Here is a 23,698-nt window from a genome sequence, read left to right on the forward strand (position 1 = left end):
ACTCCCTTGCAGGTGGGGAGCCAGGGGGTCAAACTGGGATCCTTATGCCCCACTCCCCTCAGCAGTACTTCTAAGTACTCCAGTGTAGAAAGGGATTCTGCAGGAGAGAGGATTGACTCTGCTCTAAGAAGTTATCTCTATCCAGGCACTAGACTGGGTATCTCTCATGTATGTTTTTATGTCCGCCTCACACTTTTCTCAAGAGTCATTGCCACAGTAATCATTGTGGTGAAAAGACTGTCCCTCTGCTTCACAGCTGTTTCTGTTCCTTATTTCTTAGAGGACAAAGAGAACCCCAAACAAATCACCATTCCTGCTGCACTGAGTCATTGTGGCCCTGCTCACAGCAGCCGGGTGAACAGTTGGGTCACCTTGTTGAGTCCCTATCCTAGAATCAGACTGGATTGATGTCCACATCTCAAAGGGCTTGTAAAGAGTGTGTGGCACCACCTCCAAGCCTCATAGCTTATGAAACAGAACATGGGGGTTAAGTGCCTGGGTCTAGAAGCCTCCCTGCTAGCAGGAATTGCAGTTTCAAACTTCACCATAGCCATGGTCCCAACATCCTATGCTGCTCTCTCCACAAATGATTCCTCTTGTCTTCCCATATGGCTCAGATTTTCATTTGGAAAACATGGTCACCATCACCGCCTCCCATGCCTCCCTCACTACGTCCCTGCAGGATTAGCAGATGACATTTTCCACCAATTAGAAGGATAAAGTGTGTATGGAAGGATGAGTGATACAGCAAGTTTCCTTCAAAGTCCTGAAGCTACATTGGCTTCTATCTCCAACCAGATGCACAGGGACTGGACAGAGGGTTTGACTTTCTGTGGGCTCCAGGGTACAGTTAGAAAGGATAGTTAAGGATGTCTCTGTTTATGCATCCTCTTAAGTAGGTTGCAATACTCTGGTATTTTGGTCAGACACTGATCAAACAAAGTATTACTGGAAAGGCATTTTTAGGAGGATTAACATTTTCTATGTATTTATTTTGGATAGAGAAGTTGAAAAGAAAGGGAGGAGGGAGGGGAGAGGGAGAGGGAGAGAGATCTGCAGCACTACTTCATTGCTTGTGAAACTTCACACTTGCTAGTGGAGACTGGCGGCTTGAACTCAGGTTCTTGTGCACTATGATGTGTGTTCTTCTGGGTGTGCCACCTCCCAGCCCCAGAAAGGTTAATGTTTAAAATAATATATGTTGAATAAAATGTAATATGGTGGGCCTCACTTTGTCATTTGAAGGCCTCAACAAAAACAGCTGAGGTACCTTGTAAGGGAGGAAATTCTGCCTTCAGAATGCCTTTAAATTCAAGACTGCAACAGCAGCTCCTGTGTGTTTAGGTAGACATTTTCTACATGTATACTTTCCATTGATTCTGTCTCTCCAGGAAACCTGAGTAGTACAATTTCCACGGGGCGGTGCACCTGGCTAAGTGCACATGTTACCATGCGCAAGGACCCAAGCCTTCTGGTCCCCACCTACAGGGGAAAAGATTCACAACTAGTGAAGCAGTGCTACATATGTCTTTTTCTCCCTCTCTATTTCTCTATTTCTCCCTCTCTATTTCTCAATTTCTTCTCTCTCAATTTCTCTCTATCCTATCAAATAAATAAAGTAAAAAAAAAAAGTACATATTAATCAATGATGAACCACATGAAGGGCAAGGACCACAAAAGACTACCATGGAGCCCAGATATGCAGGAGGCTATACCATCTAAGTTTGTACAATTACACTCTATGATGTTTGAAAGATGGTATCACCCAATAGCATATGTCATGGAACATCTTGTCCCCACCATTAAATGACACATGACCAAGACCTCAAGTGTGTAGAGGCACACAACACAGATCACTTCTTTACTCCCTCTCCTCTTGTTAGCTTGTTCTTGGCAAATTTCCCACACCTGTAAAACAGTATGTGCTCTTCTCTGGGGAGGAGAGACACTTATCTTCCTGTTGGCAGTGGCAGGACTCTTTAGGGCACAGTTGGTATGGAAACTCCCTAATATCATCAAGAAATACCACAAAGCATACATGAACCCACAAACCAACCAAATCCTCTACAAAGACAGGACATGGTGAGTCAAGGACATGTTTTAGCCCTCTTTAGGCCCATGAATTTTCCAAAGGAAACAGTGGACTTTATAAAGAATATCCCTCCAGGAATGTGGGATCTGAATAATTTCTCCTGTCACTTTAAAAGTAGTTTAAATGGTCCTAATTGTTCTTTCTGAGAGAATGCTTGCACCTCTGCCGATGTTTTTCTAGAAAGAGGAGGATTGTTGTTTCTATCTTCATGTGCCTTCAGGGGCAGGAAGGGATGAAAATTAGCCCAAGTTTAAGATTATTGATTTAGGATATGAGGACCAGGACTCTTCTGGGTTTCCAGAATGGGCAGCTTCAGGGACTGGGAAACCACACCCTAGAAGAAGTTCAAAGAGACAAGGAAGGTCTACTAAGGGATAGGTAGTGATAACTAAGGAAGAATGGAATCAATTCAAGAGGTGAGGAAGAGATAAACAGTGGAAGAAACTGTTATGGCTGTTCCCTTAGCCCAGTTGAGCAATTTTCAGATCCTCCCCTTTCTGCAAAGACCAATGTTTCCAATCCTAGAATCCATCTTATCACTTGTCCAAGATGTTTGGAAAATCAGCAAATGGATTAATAGAGTTTTCGGAAGGAAAAAAGAGAGATAAGAAGGAGAAAGGGGAGCGAGGGGAATGAGAAAGGAGGTAGAAAAGGAAGAAAGGAAAACACAGAGCATCCAGAACAGTCTCCTTATAAGAACTATTCTGTTTGCCTAACCTCAAGATGCTCAAGTCTGGCTATTGTCATTTTTGTTTCCCTGAATAGGTCTTGGGACTCTACAACAGCCTATTTAATCCTTCTTGTCTAGTGTTCAAAGTGAATCAGGGTGAAGGAAGTGAGGAAGAGGTAAATTAAACTGAGAGAAAAGTCACTGAGTTCCTAGACTGTCCTATAATAAATCAAAAGACCACTGACTTCATTTGGGTCATCCAAGACAATTTGGAATTATGAGACAGGATTCAGACACATCTCTAGGTGTTTTGTCTCTCAAACAAATTGTAAACACTTGCTCAGGACTTGGCAGTGGATAAAGAATTAAGAAGTTCTCCAAATCCTCTTATATCCTGTGCCCTGGCTGTCTGGCCCCTAACGGGGTTACCTTTCTTCCTGCTCCTCCAATGACACAGACTGAGGATACTAGTCAAAGCAACACAGTCTTGCTGTTGGCTATCTTGGGATCTGGGTTCTGAAATGCTAATTTGATCAGATCATAATGCTGCATGATAAGTATCAGTGAGAGGGAAGCTATAAAAAAAAGTTGAGGGGGTTGGGTGGTAGCACAGTGGGTTAAGCACAAGGTTAGTTAAGCAGGTGAAGCCAAAGACCCACATGAGGATCCCCACCTGCAGGGGAGTCGCTTTGCAAGTGGTGATGCAGGTCTTTTTCTCCCCCTCTCTGTCTTCCCCTCCTCTCTAGATTGCTCTCTGTCCTATCCAACAACAATGACATCAATAACAACAATAATAGTAACCACACACACAAAAAAAAAACCAGGGCAACAAATGGGGAAAAATAGCCTCCAGGAGTAGAAGCTTTGTGGTGAAGTCACAGAGCCCCAGCAATAAAATGGGAGGCAAAAAAAAAAAAAGTTGATTTTAATTTTTGCTCAGGAATAGAAAGCAATCAATAGAGCCCCTTTTACAGGGCTCATTCCCAGTATATCACTATTCTCTTACAAAATAAAAACAGGGAAATTCTACTCTGCTGCCTGCTAGGAGCCTGACTATGAGTTTGCCACAACAGAGTGACTCTGGGGCTGTCCCAGATGTAGTTAGCTGGTTTCTTGTCACTAGTTTGAAAAAAAAAATTCCCAAGTTCACTTCCTTGATTTTGGGGTGTCCATGAACAAGGTGGACAAGTGGGCCCATCCCTGCTATTACAGAGAGTACCCAAAGGGTCAGTGACTTGGGAACCAAGGAAATTATAAGGAACATCAACTGAGGGACTCCAAATACAGAGATAAAATTGCTTTTCTAGGCCAACAGTTCTTCTGTTCACAACCAGGCCCTGTATCTGAATCCCAGGCAGATGTAGGCAACACCACAGAAGCTCAGGAATACCACAGAAATGGGATTCAGAAACATCTGGTTTAAGATCCAGACCTTATAGATCTGGAAAGCGAAACTGGTTGACCAGTAATCAGAACAAATCAAGTTCACCCTACTGATGGTAAACGCTTCTCTGTAGTAGAAGTTCCAACACCTGTTTAGTAGTGGGTCTGTCAGCTCCTCCCCACTACAAAGATTTTCTATGACCTCAGAACAGATAACATGACAGCAAAAGCAAACTTAAGACTACTCAGGATGGTACTTACTTCATCTAAAGTGAGGGAGTGGGCAACAGTGGGTGATTAGAGCCAGCTGTTCCTGTGTTGAGGATCTATTAGTACCTCACCCCTGGGAGGAAGGGAGCCTGGCTGGTGGAATTTCACTCTGACCCACAGATTCTACCAGGTTCTGCCAAGTACACCCCTGTACTTCCTAGAGCAAGACTACTTTCAAGGAATTTGAAACTTCTTGGAAACTGGCAGGGTCAGAAAGGGGGGCAGGGGAACAAACCCACTTAGCCTCTGGGGAGGAAGATAATTTTCTGGACTTCCTCTACCTCAGGGGTACTTCTCAGGTATCTAATCCCTCTGGCTGACTCACTTCACTTGCAAGGGTGGTGGTGGTGGGGGGTGGCTCTCATTCACCAGATCAGAAACTCTGGGATTGAGTTTCTCCTAAGCCAGGTTCTCAAAAGGGGTATGGGTCATATTCCTGACCTGCAGATAAGACCAGAGTGGGCAAGAGACCAAGCAAGCTTAGTAAGAGCTGAAGGCTCACAGCTGATCAGGCTCCAGGAAGAGAGGTCCTCTAAAAGTGTGATAATGTGTAGCTCTCAGCCATGTCCCATCCCCTTCACCCTCCAGGATTGACTCACTCAGGAGTGTTGATCCAAATGATGTCCAAGTGGCAATAGTAGACACACTCCTTGTCCTTGTAGGTGAAACACGTGCAGCGTCTGGCTCTGTGGCGCACAGGGCTCCCCTTGTTTGCCTGTGCCCCAAACCCATCTGCTCCCTGCTTCTGTCCAGAACTTTCAGGTCTTGGACCCCGCGCTGTAGTCAATGTTTCCTGGATGCTCCCCTCAGATTTGGCTACAGGGGGTGTCTGCGATATACTACTCCTGCCAGCATCCCCAGGGTGAGGGGCAGGCACCAATCCTGTAGGAGGGAGATTAAGGGTTTCCTGAGCTCTTGGAAGTGCAAGTCCCCAACACCAATATTCCCAAACATCTGAGGGAGGGGCAAACTTGCTGCAGTTTGCAAGCTAGTGACACTTTCTGTAAAGTGTTCAAGTAATGCCAAGTTTTCTAAAGTCTGCAGAACTAAGTGCCTTTTCTGAAAACTATGCTAATTGTGTTCATACTCACTGACAAAGCTTGCAAGTCGTTTTCATTTGCTGAAAGTCTGCAAGCATTGTTGCACACTTTCTGAAAATAGTTTGCAAACTTTTTGAAAGCATTCACAACTTCATGAAAAATTACCTAAATAGTTCCGGACCACAGGTCTCCAATTTTGCTAGTGAGCTGCAACCTCCCGAATGCACAGGCACTAGACTTTGCTCCCCCGCTCCTCCCCGCCCCCCAATGCCTGCAGGGGTGGCCCGCATAGGCTGCTCTCAGCAATGGACCCTTCCTAGCAGCCCCCCATCCCCGGTTCTTTTGTGTGCGCTGGCGCCAGGAGAGGCGCGCTGCTTGGCTCTTACCTGCTGCGGAGGTCACTGTGAGCCCAAAAAGGAGCCACAGCCCCAGCTCCATGAACCCCAATCAGGCGCGGGGGTACCGTGCAGGGAGGACGGACTCCTGTGGCCTCCAAAGGCACGTACAACTTCTCGATCCTCCAGCGATGGGGATTCGAGGCGGGTCACTTGCTCGCTGCACCCCGGGGTCTGGCCAGGAGTTGGTTGTATGGTCACAAACTTCAGAAGGCGCTGCCCACCCCGCGCAGGCCGGCTCTGGGCTTGGGTTTTCCTCGCTCCCGCGCCAACCCTCTCGCCTCCCCGCCCCCCGGAGGGGTTGGAGCTGTGCGCGGGCCCTTTGAACCCGGGGCGCACTGGGGTCGCTTTCCAGGCTCTGGGGGGAGCAGGAGCACAGCGGCCCGTGGCTCACCCAGCACAGCCTGGGGGCGGAACAGGGACGGTGGGTGGAGTGGGGTTGGGTGGGGGTAACGCCGGAAGGCCACACACGCGAGCACACAGACACACACAGACGCATTCACATGTGCAAGCTCACACCTCTACTCCCAAGCTTTGCTATCCTAGGATCTGTAACCTCCAACCCAAGAGCTATGAGGGATCATAAAAAGGCTGCCCCTAAGAGCTGTTATCTTTTATCTCCCAGTCTAAAGAAAAGAAACATTTCTTAGTGTTCACCTAACAACACCTTACCCTCCACAGGTCAGTCTGCCAAGGCCCTGGGCGAACTTTACACTCATGGTGATTCATGGCCACTGAGCCTTCTTGCCTCCCTCTCCCAGGAGCTCTGGGTGTGGAATCTGTCCTGGGATCAAAGTCAACAATAAGCCAGGGTAAGGGTCCTGATGTGCCACAGCCTTGCCCACGGGCTTTTAGTGAGAGCCCGAATCCTTTCTCAAGACAACAACTCCAGAATTCCTTTATTTCTTTCAGTCTTCCATGTGCAAAAGCTGCGAGACTTTCTCATCTCCTGAGGGCCAATGAGGAGGAGGGTTGGTGAATTCTGTTTTCATCAGTCTGCCCTAGGGCAGAGGAAGCATCCAAGAAAGGTGTTTGAATTAGTGAATAGATGAATATTTCCCATGGATCAAACTCTGGATTACTGACATCTGAGGACACTAAGAAGACACCCCTCTCTCCACATCCAAATTCCCAGACCAGCAAGAGGGGTGAGGAAAGAGAGAAAGTACTCTATATGGCATCAAGTGCTCTCCTCATGGCCATCATGTGAACCTTCCATGTGCCTTGGAGTCACTTTGAATCCCTGGACTAGCTGGACATCACAGACACATGGAGGAAGACAAATGATAAACAGGTCTGAGGCTCTTGGGTTGCTTCTTATGTCTCAGGACCCTTGTAGCTGATTAATACACATCCAGAGGGTCAGAGATATAATGCAGTGGTAGTGCACAAGATTTGTATGCCAGAGCTCCCAGGTCCCATGCTTGGTATCTCAATAGCTGGAACTCTGGTGAAAGAAAAAAAAAAATCACAAATCCTTTTATTGTCCTTCCATGAAAGCAAAGTTTGACATCCTCATCTCTGTCTCTCCATCCTCTTAAGCTTGAATGATCAACTTCTAGACAACAGAAGAGATATATGACTTCTGAGGTAATGTCATAAAAGACTATTAGAGCTTACACCACTCTCTTGGGACACTTGTCCTCTGGATATAGCTGCTATGCTGTGATGAAGCCACATGGATAGAACATTACATGGAGAGAGACTGAGGCCTACAGCCAACAGCCCATGTCAGCCACTGATGTACGTCAATATACTCTCAAATGTCTGGAGTCCTTAACCTTCAGAACTTCCAATGGATGAGTAGCTGTTGCCACTTGTTTGAATTCTAACTCATGGAAGCCATAAGGATGATAAATGACTGTTTAACACCACTCAGTTTGGATCAATTTGTTATGGAGCTGCAGTAACTAGAATAGAACTCAATCCCCCAGAATTGAGTTGATATTTAAGATTGTCCATCCTCTCTTGTCTCTCCCATCCTGTCCAGTCCATGATGCCAAGTCAAAGGATGAAGAAGGAAAGACATCATCTTTCATGGTCACTTGTCATCAGCAGGACAACTGCTCTTTGAGAAAATTCTGCTTCATGTTTGTGTGTGCACTCTGTGTTTTAAATCAGAAAAGATCTAGACTAGGATTATTGCCTGGTCCTGCTAGAGTAGAATTTGTATCAATTTATTAACGTTTTTCTTGGAATTATCATATCACCTACAAAGTAAAAAAAAAAAAAAAAAATCATGGGTTGGAGAATAGCTGCTGAAAGAGGAAATACACTGATCAGGTAGAAAGAGAAAGGAAAGGCTGCTTCCTTGTGTGTTCTAACACAGAGATGTTAGAGTTGCCTCAGTCTCTTGCTAACTGTGTTTCATCAACACAACTCTGGAGAGACTGTCAGGCACCATATCAGTGACATGTGCTCTCACTGTCTTCCAATCTAGTAAAGAAAAAAAAAAAAGCAAAGTACTAGGACAGATCATCTAGAATACAAAGTGTTCACACCAGAAAGAAGACTTGTGTGGAGTTGAGAGAATATGGTCTATTTGCTAGTCAGAAACAGTTTTTACAAAAACTGAGCACTGTGTTTTGAGGTGGCATCCCTGTGATAGTCAGCAACACCCACTCACAAATAAAGAAGTTCTTTCTTCTTCTATGCACAGAAGGCCACACTTGATTGGACATGTCTTTAACACTTCTTAACAATTTCCTTTTGTGTGTGCTCAGGGAAAGCATATCAGACAATAAAGCTAGGATTTTATTCTATTTGTATTAATTGTGGTAAAATATGCGTTACATAAATTTACCATTTAGCCATTCTTCAGAGGGCAATTGAGTGATATTAAATGCATTACAAATGTTGTGCAACCAGTACTTCATCTATTTCCATAATTATTTTCATCTTGCAAGAATGAAACTGTATGCCCATTATGCAATAACACCCTATTTCTTTCTGCACCCCCTCATCCCTGACACTCACCCTTCCACTTTCTGCCTCTATGAATGTGCCTGATGTAGATAGATGCCACTTATAAGTAGAATTATAAAGTGTTTGTTCTTTTGTGACTGACTTAGTCAAATAATATAGTGTCCTTAAGGTTACATATTATCATATGTGTCAGAAGTTTCCTTTCTTTGAATAATGAATAGCATTCAATGGTATGTTTAGGGCACAGTTTGTTTATCCTTTTACCCATCACTGAGCATTTGTTATTTCCATATTTTAACTTTTGTGAATTGTACTACTATGAATGTGGGTATTTGAATGTACCTTCAATATTCTGCTTTTAATTCTATTGACTATATGCCCAGGACTAGAGTGTCTAGATCACATAATAGCTCTGTTTTTATTTTTAAGGAGTCACTATACTGCTTTACAGTATACAGTCTTACACTACATTGTCTTTTAGTGGCTGCTCTATTTTCCATTCCCACTAACAAAAGTATATAAGGGTTCTAACCTCTCCATCAATATTTGTTTTTGTTCACTTAAAAAAATGTATTCACTCTAATTGTTACAAAATGGTATTACATCATAGTATTAATTTTCACACTTCCGTAATAATTAATGGTGCTTAACCTCTTATGTTATTTTGTTTGTTATATATTTTCTTTGGAAAAATATTTTTCAAGTACTTCACTCATTGTTGAATTGGATTGTTTGATTTTTCTGCTGTTCTACTTAGGATTTTGCAATACTGTTTTCATTATATTTAATCTTTTATTTATCTATTGTAAGTCAAGTGATACTAACTGTCCCTGTTAGTGATTTTAAAATTTCTCTCTACATTAATTATTTAATTCAAAAACAAGCAATCTGAGTGAAAATATGAAGTAGTTCTTTGTAAATGTGATTTGAAGACTTGGCAAAATCACAAAGCTAGTTTGTAACCAAAGTCAGATGGATAGTGCTGAGGAGATACTCACAGTAGAGCATGTACTTAGATGCAGTGATATTTCAGGTTCCCTCCCTAACACTGAATATACCTGAGCTGAGCAGAGCTTTCGTCCCTCCTCCTCCTTCTCATTTTCCTCCTCTTCCTCCTAATCCTCCTCCTCATCACAATAATAACAAACAAATAACAAAAACATATCATAATGGGCGGATAGTATTAAACCAGGCAAGAATAAAAGACAGAGAGATAGGAAGGAAGGAAAGAATAGAGCATTTTAGTTACAATGTCTCTAAGGCAGAAGACAGTGAACACTATCAATGAGCTGTTTCCTGTCTGAGAAGGAGAAGTGCCATCATTCTTGAAATTAGCTTCTAGAAGAATCTGTAGAAAGTAAGAAAATACATAGGATCTTGTTTGGCTACTTGAGGTACAGAACAACTTTCAAGACTCAAATCGGTGATGGTTTCTTGCCAGGCTAGCTTCATGGGCGGGAGACAGATGACCAGGGACTCATGGCTGAGCTGGGAATGCAGTTCAATCTTTATTGATGAGTGGGAATGCAGGGCAATCAATCTAATCTCCATTCATTAGAAAATCCTGTCCTTTATATCTCCTGAGGCAGAAGTGTCAGGAAGAGGAAGTATGTAGGATAGGGGGTGGGGAGAAGGGAAAAGCACGTGAACCAGTGGGGATTAAACCAATTCCCTGTAGGCAGGGCAGGTCTCCGGTAAAGCAGTGATTATGTAAATAGACCACATCATTAAGCAATGCAAGCGAACCTAACATGATGATCAAAACAGAAAGGGTCTTATAAGCAAGATTAGAAGCAGACCAACAGTTTCTCATAACTTAAACTAGTGGGAAAAGGTTCAAAGGATACAGCAGTGGAGTGTTCATGTCCTTGGTATTATCTATGGGAATCTAAGGACATGATCCCTGTTCTCTTGGCTGTGATTCATCTGCCTAGTATGGAAGGAGGCCCTTGAGTGATCAGGAATGGATACTATCAGCATCTTCAACTTGTTTCTACTGGCACATTTAACCAATTCTTCCATAGACGCCCCATCCATGGTTTCAGTTTATACTGGTCAGAAAATGTTACATACAAGAAGGTGATGGGGGTGAGGGGGACATTCTCACGGATTTCTCCAGTTTAGTTATTATAATGGTCCTATTTTACCAAGGAATTGAACTATTATTAATCCATTACTATACCTAACTTATAAATTCAATTTTATCAAAGGGTTGTATGTATAGGAGAAAGCATAGTACACATGGGGCTAAGTACTGTTCTTGGATTCAGGGGTCTTTGAGGAAGTTTGGAATGTATCTCCCTTAGATAAGGTGGGGACCACTATAATTTGCATGTTGATAGCAAGCTGGCAATAAGAAGATTAATCAGAGTTTTGCCCTTTTGATAATTCAACAAAATTCCTACTATCATTGCTCCCATTTTACAGATGAAAAGTCTGATGTTCAAAGGTTAATATGAATGACAGGTCTATAGTTTATATCTATGAAGATATCAAGAGGCAGAGTCAGGATACAAATTCAGCTGGGTCTAATTTCAAGGGCAGAGTTCATAAGCATTGGGCAGTACTGCCTCTCAAACACATAACCCTGGTTTCTAATCATACTCTTTTCATCTGTGTATCATTAACAACTCACTACCTCTCCTCTGTCGAGTTTGCTTAGTCCCATAATCTCTGATGAAAGGTCATACGGGGAGGAATGATGGACATATTCTTCTTCCACAGAGGATACCAATATATGATCTTCTCCTCTACTGCTTGCCAGTACTCTTTGATCATCTTCTACTTTTGCAGCCATTAAATATGCCTCTTCCAGAAATGGACCTACCTTATGACTCTGTAGCTCCTCTCCTGGGGATATATCCTAATGACCCAAACACACTCATCCAAAAAGATCTGTGTATACTTATGTTCATAGCAGCACAGTCTGCAATAGCCAAAATTTGAACGCAACTTAGGTGTCCAACAACAGATGAGTGGCTGAGTAAGTTGTGGTATATATACAATAGAATAATACTCAGCTACTAAAAATTATCGGTTCAACTTCTTCACTTCATTTTAGATGGAGCTTAAAAGATTCATATTAAATGAGATAAGCTGGAAAGAGAAGGATAAATATAGGATGATCCCACTCATAGACAGAAATTTAAAAATAAAAACACAAAACAGAACTTGGACTATATTTGGTGTATTACACCCAAGTAAAGGATACTGGAGCAGCAGGTGTTGACGTGTTCAGGTCCTGGGACATCATGGCAGAGGAGGACCTAGGTGGGAGGGGTTAGAGTGTTATGCAGAAAACTGAGAAATGTTACTGTATTTTACTGTCTACTGTAAACTATTAATCCTACCAATAAAGAAAATATATATATATGGGGAGGGCAGGTGGTGGCACACCTGGTTAAGCACAGACATTACAGTGCACAAGGACTCAGGTTCCAGCCCCTGGTCTCCACCTGCAGGAGGAAAGTTTCACAAGTGGTAAAGCAAGGGGTGCAGGTGTCTGTGTCTCTCTTCCTCTCTATCTCCCTTCACCTCTCAATTTCTCTCTGTTTCTATCCAATAATAAAAATAAAATAAAGAAACTTATTTTAAAAAGAAAATATGTAAATGGATAGCAGTACTAGCTACCTACAATACTGTTTTGAAAAATAAGAAAAAAAAAAAAACAATAAATCATGTGGGGGAAATGTACCTCTTAGAGAAGTGATATATTGGGATACTTCATGTCTTTAGCCAAGTGCGTGACTGGGTCATTCTGTTTATTTTTCATCAACTTTTCCTAGGCTGGCAGATAGGCAGCTGTTACTCTGTGATTGTACCTCTTCATTCAACTTTGATTCAGAATCCAGTCATCAAGAGTATTATGATTTATCAGGATAAGCATCCCCTCAAGTTGCCTCTTCATGTACTTTATGACTCCTTTGAAGATTGTTTTCCCTTAAATTTAGGGGATTTGAGTGAGAGTAACAAAATCCACTGTGTCGTTGTTTATTATCCAGGAATTTCTTCCTCTGCCCATTCTAATCAGTGGAAACCCTGGACTTGCTCAAAAACCATATAATTAAATGCTTTTCTGTGTTTTCCAAGACTAAGCTGTGCACTATCTAATCATCATGTGTTTAATTGAAAGACACACTGAGTAGGTAGCAGACTACACATTTCTCACCTCAAAAATAAATTATAAAGTTCCCAATTCCCAAATTTCAACCTTGCCAATTACATCTGCTCAGGGGCTTCTTCTTCTAGCGTTTGCCTGCTCAGGGGCTAAAAGAAATTGACTGATTTCCCAAAAAGAAATTTGATGGTAAGTCAAACAAAACATTGATAATGAGAGTCCTATAGATTGCCCTGTTTTGTTACCTCAAGGATGGAATTTGTTGACATTGCCTGCCTTTAGAATTGTGCCCCCAGGTTTAGCATGGACTGTCTTTCCCCAAGAACCACTACACCCCACATTTTTTGTAGTATGGGTGAGACTCCCAGACCAGGCTTCTGTCTCTGATCTAGCTAATTAAGAGTATCATATCACCTTTTACATAGGACCCTGGAATTTTAAAAACCGTCATTTATCTTTAAAGCCACTAAGGTTGTGGTAATTTGGTAAAGCAGTGAGAAGAAATTAGCACAACCTTGAATATAGTGATTTATCTGAGGTTACATCTGTGGGCCTTATCGAGTCGATCAATGTGTTTAAGGTCTGGGAATCAATGTGAAACTCTTCTGGTTTTCCATTCTGAAGCTTGAGAGTGCTGGGAGTCAAGAGGAAAAACTCTGACTAAGAATGTGTCTACATGGAAGTAGGAAGATGAAATTGAGTCCTGGGCCCCTAAACCCAACATGATGCTTGGACTTTACAACTGCATCAACTAGTATACACCCATCTTCATTAAAGCCAATTCCAGTTTAAATTAGGTTTCTGCTACATGAAGTATAAAACATGCTGATGTGTTTAATCTTGATGTACTGTGCATTAGAGTTGACTGTCAGGTGACCAGTTTAGGGAAAATATTGACTGGCAGTAAATGAGACTGATAGTGGTTGATGGTCATACTAGCCAGGGTGTTAGAAGTGTTAGCAAAATGAATACATTTTATGTTTATAGAAAATCAAAGTTTCCACATTTTTAGCAGGCATTTCTTGTGACAGCAAGACAGAGGAGAGGAGTAGGCAATTAAACCCTGAGGAAGCACTAGAAGGTAAATATCAAATGCAATACCAAGTCACATCCCTGCACTAGAAACATGTCAAAGATGGATTCTTTATTGATGGAAGAGCACAGAGACTCCATCTTCAACAGTTTCAGCCCCTGGAGGAAGCAATGTCTACAATAAGGAATGCCCCATTCCTTTCTAGAGTTCTTAATCAGAGCATTCATGCACATGCACAAAACCTCTCAACTTATCTACAACAATGGGTGTGTGTGTTTTAACTGCCTCCTTCAATGCCTTGCCTAAAGATGGGAATTTCAGGCATTTTAGCAGACAAATGGGAAAGACCCTTCAAAAGAAGTTAAGTAAATAAGCCACAAATGCACCTGCCCATGTTTCACCTACCTTGAAAGAGCTTTGACTTTTATCAGAGAAATTTTTCTTACAAACCATATCTTTCTGAAAAGTTCATATAGTGGTGAGTTTTTCTGCCCATCAAGTGCAGTCAACCCCTGAATTTAGGAAATTTTAATCCAGTAGCTGTCAAATGCCTTAGTCTGTTTTCAGAATAAAAACACTTGTGAAAGCATTCTTGCAATCCTTTCACTTTGTTGCATGAATTCTTACTACTTATTAGGCCCAATACCCCTTCTAGAAATTTCTACCAGATTTACTTGTTTAAAAGGGATAACTTTCCACAAGTAAAAGACTGGATGTAAAAGTTATGGGGCATATATCCAATGGAATACTATTGTGCAATAAAAAGATGATATTGTGCCCTTTAGCACAAAAATGAATGGAAATGGAAATGATTATACTTAGGGAAGTAAGGAAGTTATATACAACTACCAGATAGTTTCACTCTTATGTGAAATACAGGGAAAAGAAACACAAGAACTTGCAAACAGACACCAAAGAACAACCAAACTGTCTCTAAGACTTTCTGAGAACTATGACTGTTATCATCTATGTGGATGAGGGAGGTGGGACATCACTGAAGTTTGATGGTGGGTACAATGTGCAAAATCTTATAATCTTGTAAACCATTATTCAAACACTTATCAAAGATAGATAAATAAAAAGAATATTTTCTGATCCTTATATAACCACTAAGACATCTGAACTTGCAACAAAGAATAGTGGTAACACTTTTGAGTCTTTGTTTCAGACAGACCTGGATTAAAATTCTGACTTCCTTGCCTTGCTTAGCTCTATGACCTTTAGCCAGGTAAGTACACCTGAGTCTCAGTTTCATCTTTGAATTGAGGATAACTGTAGTAACTACCTAGTAAGTATGTTAAAGAAGAGAATATAGGTAATTCGTAGGAAAGAGGCAGTGGCACAAAATCAGTATTTAATAAATGTTATCCAGCAGTGAAAGTGTTTGTGATAATTCTAGTTGTATATAAACTCCTCTTGACTGACTGAAGGGTGGCATATGCATTATAGATTGCCATAATAAAGTACATAGGAAACCTGTCCCATCATAGCCATAGTTAACAAAATATTCATTGACCATGCAGGTCTGGGGTCTTGCTGGTCTCATTCATGTACTGAGGGAGTGGCTGGCTACAAGACTAGCCTTGACTAGAACAAGGAAAGAGACTGAGCTCTGTTCCACGTGTTTTCATCTTCTATAGGTTCACAGAGGCATGGCCTTCCAATGGCAGTCAAAAGAGATCTAGAGAGAAACCCCAAGGCACAAACATTTCTAAGATGCTGTTGATGCCACACCTGCAACTATCCCATTGGCCAAAGCACTACCTATGGCTAAACTCTGTGACTCAGAAAGGCACAATTGATGTTGCCAAGGTTGAGTGGAAGCTTAGAGCACTGGGCATATTTTCAACCTACCACAGGCAGCAACTAAAGTTCTACAATGCCTAAAATTATTATATTGATTCTAAAAAGTCTGTAAGTGTTGTTGACCTGAAGATGAATTTGCGCTCTAACTAAAAGTCTCTAATATTGCCAAACATCAGAATCAGTAACAATAAATAGAAGAATGTGTAAAGTGTAGGATATTCATAATTACTAGGGTTTGTGAGGAATTTTCCCCCAAACAACTAGCTTTATCCCTTTACATGGAAACATTTAAACTCCTATTCTTGGAGTCAGAGAAAAGAAAGTACATTTTGAATTTGTCTGAATTTTCTAGTAAGTAACCTTCTTTTTCTCCTCATTCACCTCTCTTTTATACCTGGGATGTTACCCAAATTTGGAAAAAAGTAAGGAAATGAAGGGTGAAAAGGACTTGAAAACAATTGGGGTGAAGGAGAGGAAAGGGCTGGAAGTGGGAGATGCGGGGCAGGCAGCATTCTAAAGGACCACCTGATTCTACAGCTTTCAAAACTTAGAATAAGGGACTCTGCAGAACTTCCTAAGTGTGGCACAGATGCACTTTCTTCTGACAGATATCTCATGATCATGTTTTTAATGAGTTCCACATTTTCTCATGTAAAAATAATTTCCTTCTAAATTAAAAAAAAAAACACTTTAGCAGGATACCAGTTAAACAAAAGAATAATATAGTTGGGTCTGGAAGTCATAACTCAAGTGCATAAATCCAGAGAGGGCAGGATTTGACCTGAGACCTACAACTCTGAGATAGAGCAAAAATCTCCTGTCAGAATAGGTTGACAGATTAGAAGAAGAAATTGAAATAATTTCACTTTTCTTAAGCCTCTGAATTAAATTATTAGTTTCCAGAAATGCAAACTGGTATCAGAGAGAAAATGTATCTTTAAGAATCTTTGTTGAGCTGGGGAGATAGCATAATAGTTATGCAAAAAGACTTTCATGCCTGAGGCATCAAAGGTCCCAGGTTCAAGCCCCAGAACCAAACTTTGTTGTTTTATTTACTCAACATCTCTTAAGTATCCCCTATTCAGAGCCAAACAGTGCTCTCATATTGACATTAGATACTAATAATTAGGACCATGGACAAAATGGAAGATTTTCAAACTTTTGAAACAAGGCCCCAAAAGCAGGGGAACTGAACTGTGGTATGTGGCCTTGAGGGGGAAAAGATGACTTTAGAATGATAAATAGGGTTGAACTTAACTCTAGCAGTTAATACACTAAACCCATGTCTGGAAACAGAAGGATAACCTCAGAGACCCAAATCCTGCTTGTAGTGTCCTCTTGAAACAACGAGAATAGTTAGGACTTAATAAGGCTTTGGTTTAGGAGGAGATTTGAGAATCCACTGTCTCAGAGATGGGAAGATTTGTGGGCCTTTGTACTGTCCCTGATGCCACAATATCCACCTCCCAGTTTCTTGTCCTTTCAACTTTCACCTGTGTACAACTTGATACTTCTGGGGAGACAGCATAATGGTTATACAAAAAAGTACTTTTCCTGCCTGAGGATCCAAAGTCCCAGGTTCAATCACTCAGACCCACCATAAACCAGAACCGAGCAATAAATACTCTGGTCTCTCTCTTTCACTCTCTCTCTCTTTCTCTCTCTCTTTTTCTCTCTCTCTCTCTCTCCCTTCCCCTCTCTCTCTCCCTCTGTCCCCCCATCTCTTTCTCTCTCATTAAACAAGTAAAACATTTTTTAATTGACACTTCTCACACAGGTTCCTGTACTAAATATATATATATGTATATGTATATGTATATGTATATGTATATGTATATGTATATGTATATGTATATATGCCTGAGATCAGATTGATGGGGTAAACAATGGTATTTATATACTTTCCTCATGTTTGGGAGCTACTCTCTATGATAATCCAACTCTCTAGCCCTATTCTCAACTCTGATACTATTTCCCCAGAAAATATCTTTAGTCCACCTGAATGTTAACTATCAGCCTCAGGCAAAAATTTCTAAAGTAATGGGCCCCATGGAACATATTTAAAATAGATTTCCTAGCTTCTTCCCACCTGAAGACCCATAATTTCATCTGCACTATTCCTGCCTTTGGGTTCCTGTTTATTAAACAATTTGTCCTGCTTTATATATTACCACCTTCTAGCTACCAAGTTGCAGACACTACTATGATTCCATCCTGACTTCCCTGGGCAGATGACCTCACCAATGTGTCTTACCTCTTCGGAGCCCCACCTGCCTAGGCAAAGACAGAAACAGGCAAGGGTACAGATTGACCTGTGTTGTTTTTTGCGGGCTATGTTGTTTTCGCCGGGCTGGCTTCACGGGCGAGTAACAGACGACCAGGGACTCATGGTTGAGCTGTAGGCAGTGTCTCTTTATTCAAGCAGGACGCAGCACAATCTAAGACAAGCTAAGCTAAACTCAAGGTAAAGTACTGTGAAACTCACAATGCTGTCTTTATATATACTTGCCAAGTAAGGTGGAAACAGGATGTGACATAGAGAGGGTGGAGAGAAAAGTGACTGGTGAAAATCAGAGTGTGACAAAGAGGGGGCAGAGCAGGCGAGAATCCTATCACTGAACCACAAATGCCCTGGAGGGAGGTGGAACTTGTTAACAGTGGTTATGTAAATAGAATGAAGTGGTTATGTAAATAGAATAGTGTTAAGCAGGGGGGATTTAAACCAAATGAAACAGAAGGGGTCTCATGCATACCAACAGACCTGCCAATGTGAAGAAGCAATTATAGAAGCCAGACCTTCCTTCTTTTGAACCTTATAAAGAATTTTGGTCCATGCTCCCAGAGACAGATAAGAATAGGTAAGTTTCTGATAAAGGGGATGGGATGCAGAACTCTGGTGGTAGGGACTGTGTGGAATTGTACCCCTGTTATCTTACAGTCTTGTTAATCATTATTAAATCACTAATAAAATTTTTTTTTATATATTGACACTTCTTGGAGGGTGAAAAACTAAATTGAGTCAACAAGCCCAGTGTCTAATTGTGAGTTCAAACAAGGAATGCAATTTCTCTTCATATAAAAGTTGGTGTGATAGAGTTTGACTTTTGATGAGACTGGGCAGTTGGCCTGCCTATTGGTTTGTTTCTATTGAGAAATACCATAAACAATAAAAATAAAAATAATTAATCCATATGACTTGGGCTTGAAATAAATGCTATCAATAACATTACAAAAATGGAAGGGGTGGAGAGTGACAAAGAAAGTAGGCAAGTGGTCACTATTTTTAATAGAGAGGAAAGTGAAGTTGCTTTGAGGGCATGCTATTTGAGAATTGAGTTGAGATACAGAGAACTGGAGAAGAAAGTTAGGCAAAGACAGGGCATGACATTCCAGACTGAGTGAACTGCATTGCAGGAATGAATTCAGTAGGTTCTACGTTCTTGCCCTTAGTCAGTTTTTGTAGTCCTTACTTTATCTGACACAGTTGGATTTAGAATGATTGAGAGGAGTGAAATAGGAAGTAGGTGAGGAAGATATCTAGGTCTTAGAAAATATTTGATTAAGTACTTTATGTTGTCTTTGTTAGGTCTTTATACTTGCAGCACTTTTTGAGTCACTGGAGATTACTATGCACTTTTACTTTAAGGTATATATTTTCCCCCTATTTATGGAAACATGTGTGCATGTGCTCTGGTCTATATCTAGGTTCTATAACTCTGCCAGGAGATGTGCCACCCAAAATGGAACTTAGGAGTCCTGCAGGCTAGGAACTGGAGGGCTGACATACTAGGCCTAGTGTCTCTGGACACAGTCCAAAGTGAAACATGTTAAGGTGGCGCTGGTTGCATTGATTTGGTTGAGATCAGCAGATGCAGTATCAAATGGTTTTAATCTTTAAAATGTAACTTATTGCAAAGATTGCATTTTTCTACAGTAATTTCTTCAGGTGACTCAGATACATATTGCTGATACTTATATAGCAATGATTAAAATAATTATAATAAAAGGTTATGAATTCTGTTTTAAAATTAAGCACATATTTATTATTTTATATCTAATTATATTTCTTTATCAGTCCTACTGGATATTTTTCCCATTATGTAGTATGGGTTAATTTCTGATCAACTGAGCAATGTATCTAATTACTTTAATTGTAACGGCATGTGTGTTTAAAATTAATTTTTAAAACAGTCCTTTACTCAATTTTGTTCTGTTTTTAATTACTCCAGATGAAAGAAGTTTTACCTTATTTGTTTTCCAACATATTTTTAGATGTACCACTTTAAATTTTTTGACTCCTATAACTACAGATTTGCTTGCAACCTTGGCCAAGACTTTCACAGTGGATGCAACTGTTCTGTTTTGAGCATGAAACACTTGTGCTTAACACTGAGTTATATCCTGGGACCTATCTTTTCCATCTTCTTTTATTGTCTAAGATTCATTTCAGGAAAGTTAATTCACCTACTTCAAGGGTCAATTCAAGTTTGGTCTGTTTTGAACATAAAGCCTTATTAGAATATAGTCATGCTCATTTATATACATGCACACAAATGTTTATTATTTATGAAAGCTTCTGGAATAATGGCAGAGTGGAATACATGATAAATTGTATGTAGCCCTCAAAGTCTACGGCATTTACTATCTATCCCTTTAGAAAAAAAAGTTTGCTAACTGCTTTTCTAGTAAACTACTGTTCTTTCCAGCTGGGTCTAATCTGCTGAGTTTTAAATTTTAATTATTACACTTTTTCTAGAATCTCTTGGTTTTTTTTGAAAACTGTTGTGATTTCCTATTTATTGTATTTTTAAGTTTGTCTTTAACTTCTTTCTACAGTTAAAACAGCTGCTTTAATGCCTAGGAAGTCTAAATTTACATTTAATTTTTTTTCTTTTCTGTCTGGCTTTTGTCCATATTTCCTTGTTTCTTTATGTGACTAACCTAGGTATGGGAATAAATGTTCTTAAAAATGAAAAAAAAAAAAAACCCAACTGATGTCCCCTCCATAACTTCTGCCTGTGGCCACATCCCTCTCTGAAATCTCTCTCACCAGCATCACCATTTGTATCCCCAACCTCAGCAATCACTGTGGCTCCATTCCTATTTACCTAATAAGACCATCTACACAGAAGCCAACTTTTTTGGGTTTTGTTTTGTTTTGTTTTTTTGCCTACAGTAAGTCCATTATTGCAAGATATTATATGTCCCATTTCTGTTCAAACATTTTGCTTTCAGAATGGTGGTGCAATCTTTAAATCGACGCATGTGAATTCACATGCTAAAACTTTATGGATGCTAGGCTTTTTGGCTTTGTTGTTGTTATTTGTTTTGCCTTTTTTATACCAGAATGCTATTTAGCTCTGGTTTATGTTGGTGTTGGAGACTGAATCGAAATTTAGAGCCTCAAGCATGAAAGTCATTTGCATAGAAATTATGCTGTTTCCAGTACTAAATGCTAGGCATTTTGCACAAAACAAAGTCTGGGGCTAAACCTGAGGTCCCAATTCCAATCCTTACCACAAAAGAGAAAAGCACAATAGAACCAAATTTCTGTTGCAGTGATGACCTAAATATGCAAGAAATCATTGCCTTACATATGATCAAGATAGAACTTACTCTGTTGAAATTATAACCCCTAAGTGACTAAATTCAATCAAGCCAAGCATACCAAATAGCATGAATCAGACACATACACACACACACCCCAAAAGTCAATTTACCATTAATTACTTTTATAAAGAATATCCAAGAACCAGTTTGTAACACAGTGCTACTCTATGTATGGCTCAGATATAAAACAAGAATTAACATGCCTTTAGAATACTGGGATCCACCCGTTCTCTGCAGAGGTGAAGCACACTAGGAACTGAGGGGCTCTGGGACACTAACATATGCTCAGTTTTGCTTGAGACTGTAGCTTAAAACCAGGATAAACTTAACAACTTCCTCCTCCTCTTCCTCCTCCCTTTCTTTACATCTTTCTTTCTTTCTTCCTTCCTTTCTTTCTTTCTTTCTTTCTTTCTTTCTTTCTTTCTTTCTCCCTTTCTTTCTTCTTACCAGAAGAGGAAGTGGTAAATTGTATTTCCCCAACTACTCTCTTCCAGACAAAAAAATCTAGCAATCGTTACAGTTCACAACTCCATCATTTTGGGATAGTTTTCACTAAGACAACAAATGTATCATGTTCTTCAGAATTGTGGCAATTTGCCTACTTCTGTAATGAGCTGGTAAGTGTTAGTTGGCCTCTCATAACATTGCTGGATGGCAATGGTCACATCTCCCTGTTCACCTCCTATACCAGGGTTGGATGCTTATAGATGTTCCATAAGCACATCCAGGCAACACGTGGTGGCACAACCAGTAAAGTGTACTTTGTTATGAAAATATCCGGTACCTTTTCTACATTTTCCCATTTAATTCCTACAACAATCCTACAAAGTGGAGTGCTAGCATTATTCTCAATTCACAGGTGAGTAAGCCGAGTCTCAGAGAGGGGAAGACACTTTCCAAAGGTCACACAGTGAATCTATGGGACTCATAATTTTAATCCAGACTTGTTTAATTGTAAAGCCCAACCAACACAATCCCCCATACGTGATTGGTTTAGAAATGAATATGTGACCTCATCAGAACCAATGACAAGACAAACAAATTTCCCTGGGGCTTCTGGGAAAGAGAAGTCATGCATCCCTTTGCAGAATCTGAGTTTGAAAGCAACACCATGAAATATGGAATGGAGAGATAAAGAACACAATTCCACAGTAATATCATTCATCACTTAGCCTCACCTGAGCCTTACCTGAAACTGGACAACCAACTCTGAATGAAGGAGTTTTTGAGTCTGTGTCCTTCACTTGCAATATAGGATTAGCTAACTATTACAGAATTCTACAATAGACATCAATTTCTTTGGAGTTTGTTTTACAGAAGAAATATATGTATCACTGGAGTTGGTGACACACTAATGTCCTAGAATGATCACTGGTTGCTTTCCTCTTCACACTACCCAGTCTTCTCAGCTGCTCAAAGTTCCTTTAGTAGACCAGATGTCCCTACTACTTATTATGAACACCTGAGCCTCCATTAATCTGTAAATAATGAGATGCTGGGAAAAACCTGTGCTAAGAAGAAAGAAGGAGGAGGAGGAGGAGAAGAAGAAGAAATTGAAGGGGGGGGTGAAGCTTTGTCTGCCTCTCCTACAATGCTATGTATAAATGATTAATTTGGGCCAAATGCTAAAGTCAGTGACAGCAGTTAAGTTCACAAGAGACAAATCCATAAACCACTAGCAACTGAAGATCACTGTGTGTGGTGCCCAGAGTGCATACATAAATGTGACACAGTCCTTGCATTTTAAAACATGTGATTTGCCAGAGATAAAAGGCAAGAATTATTAGATCACATAGATAGACTATCAGGAGCTGACTGGTGTCCTGTATTCTGTGTAGGAGGTGAGCATCTAGAAAATACAAAACACATTCATTCCTATCTCCCTATGACAGGATTGGTATACTCATTTTACACATTCTAACACGGTGATTCTTACCATCACTTAGTACTCCCCTACCATCATTCACTTAATGTCTTTCTTTTATCACATAGCTTTTCTTCCATTTATTTTTGTGACAAAAGATGCTGTCAGTCATACAAATGAAAACCAGTCCTATGTCTCATAAATAGGAAGCAAATATAAAATTATATGTCATGAAATCTGGAAATACCATCATCAAATGTCTACCCAAATATAATTGCATACCAAAGGCTCAGCTTCTGGCCAAACTGCTGTGCAACAAGGAAGTTTAAGCAGGTGCTCATGAGGTGTTAGGAATATACTATCTGCAAACACATGCTGTCCTAGAGACTATTAGGATTGACACAAGACTAAGTGTGGCCCTATCAGTCTATGTTTAGTACCAATGTCAGGTTCCTGCTTTGCATAAAACTACCACATGCATTCACACACATCT

General features: G+C 40.5%; 1 protein-coding gene across 2 annotated transcripts in view; it reads right to left on the reverse strand.

Moving 5' to 3' along the window:
* EDN3 (endothelin 3) overlaps window positions 1-6,257 on the reverse strand; it is a 34,305-nt gene extending 28,048 nt beyond the window's left edge. For both annotated transcript variants that reach the window (XM_007529238.2, XM_060181192.1), the window contains exons 1-2: window positions 5,842-6,257; window positions 5,015-5,297 (exon numbers count right to left, since the gene is read on the reverse strand). In XM_007529238.2, coding sequence (XP_007529300.2) covers window positions 5,015-5,297; window positions 5,842-5,893 — 335 coding nt within the window. In that variant the 5' untranslated portion in view covers window positions 5,894-6,257. The remainder of the gene's footprint in view (window positions 1-5,014; window positions 5,298-5,841) is intronic.
* Window positions 6,258-23,698: the final 17,441 nt, after the last annotated feature.

This window comes from Erinaceus europaeus, chromosome 1 (assembly GCF_950295315.1).
Source record: "Erinaceus europaeus chromosome 1, mEriEur2.1, whole genome shotgun sequence".
NCBI classification, from domain to species: Eukaryota; Metazoa; Chordata; class Mammalia; order Eulipotyphla; family Erinaceidae; genus Erinaceus; species Erinaceus europaeus.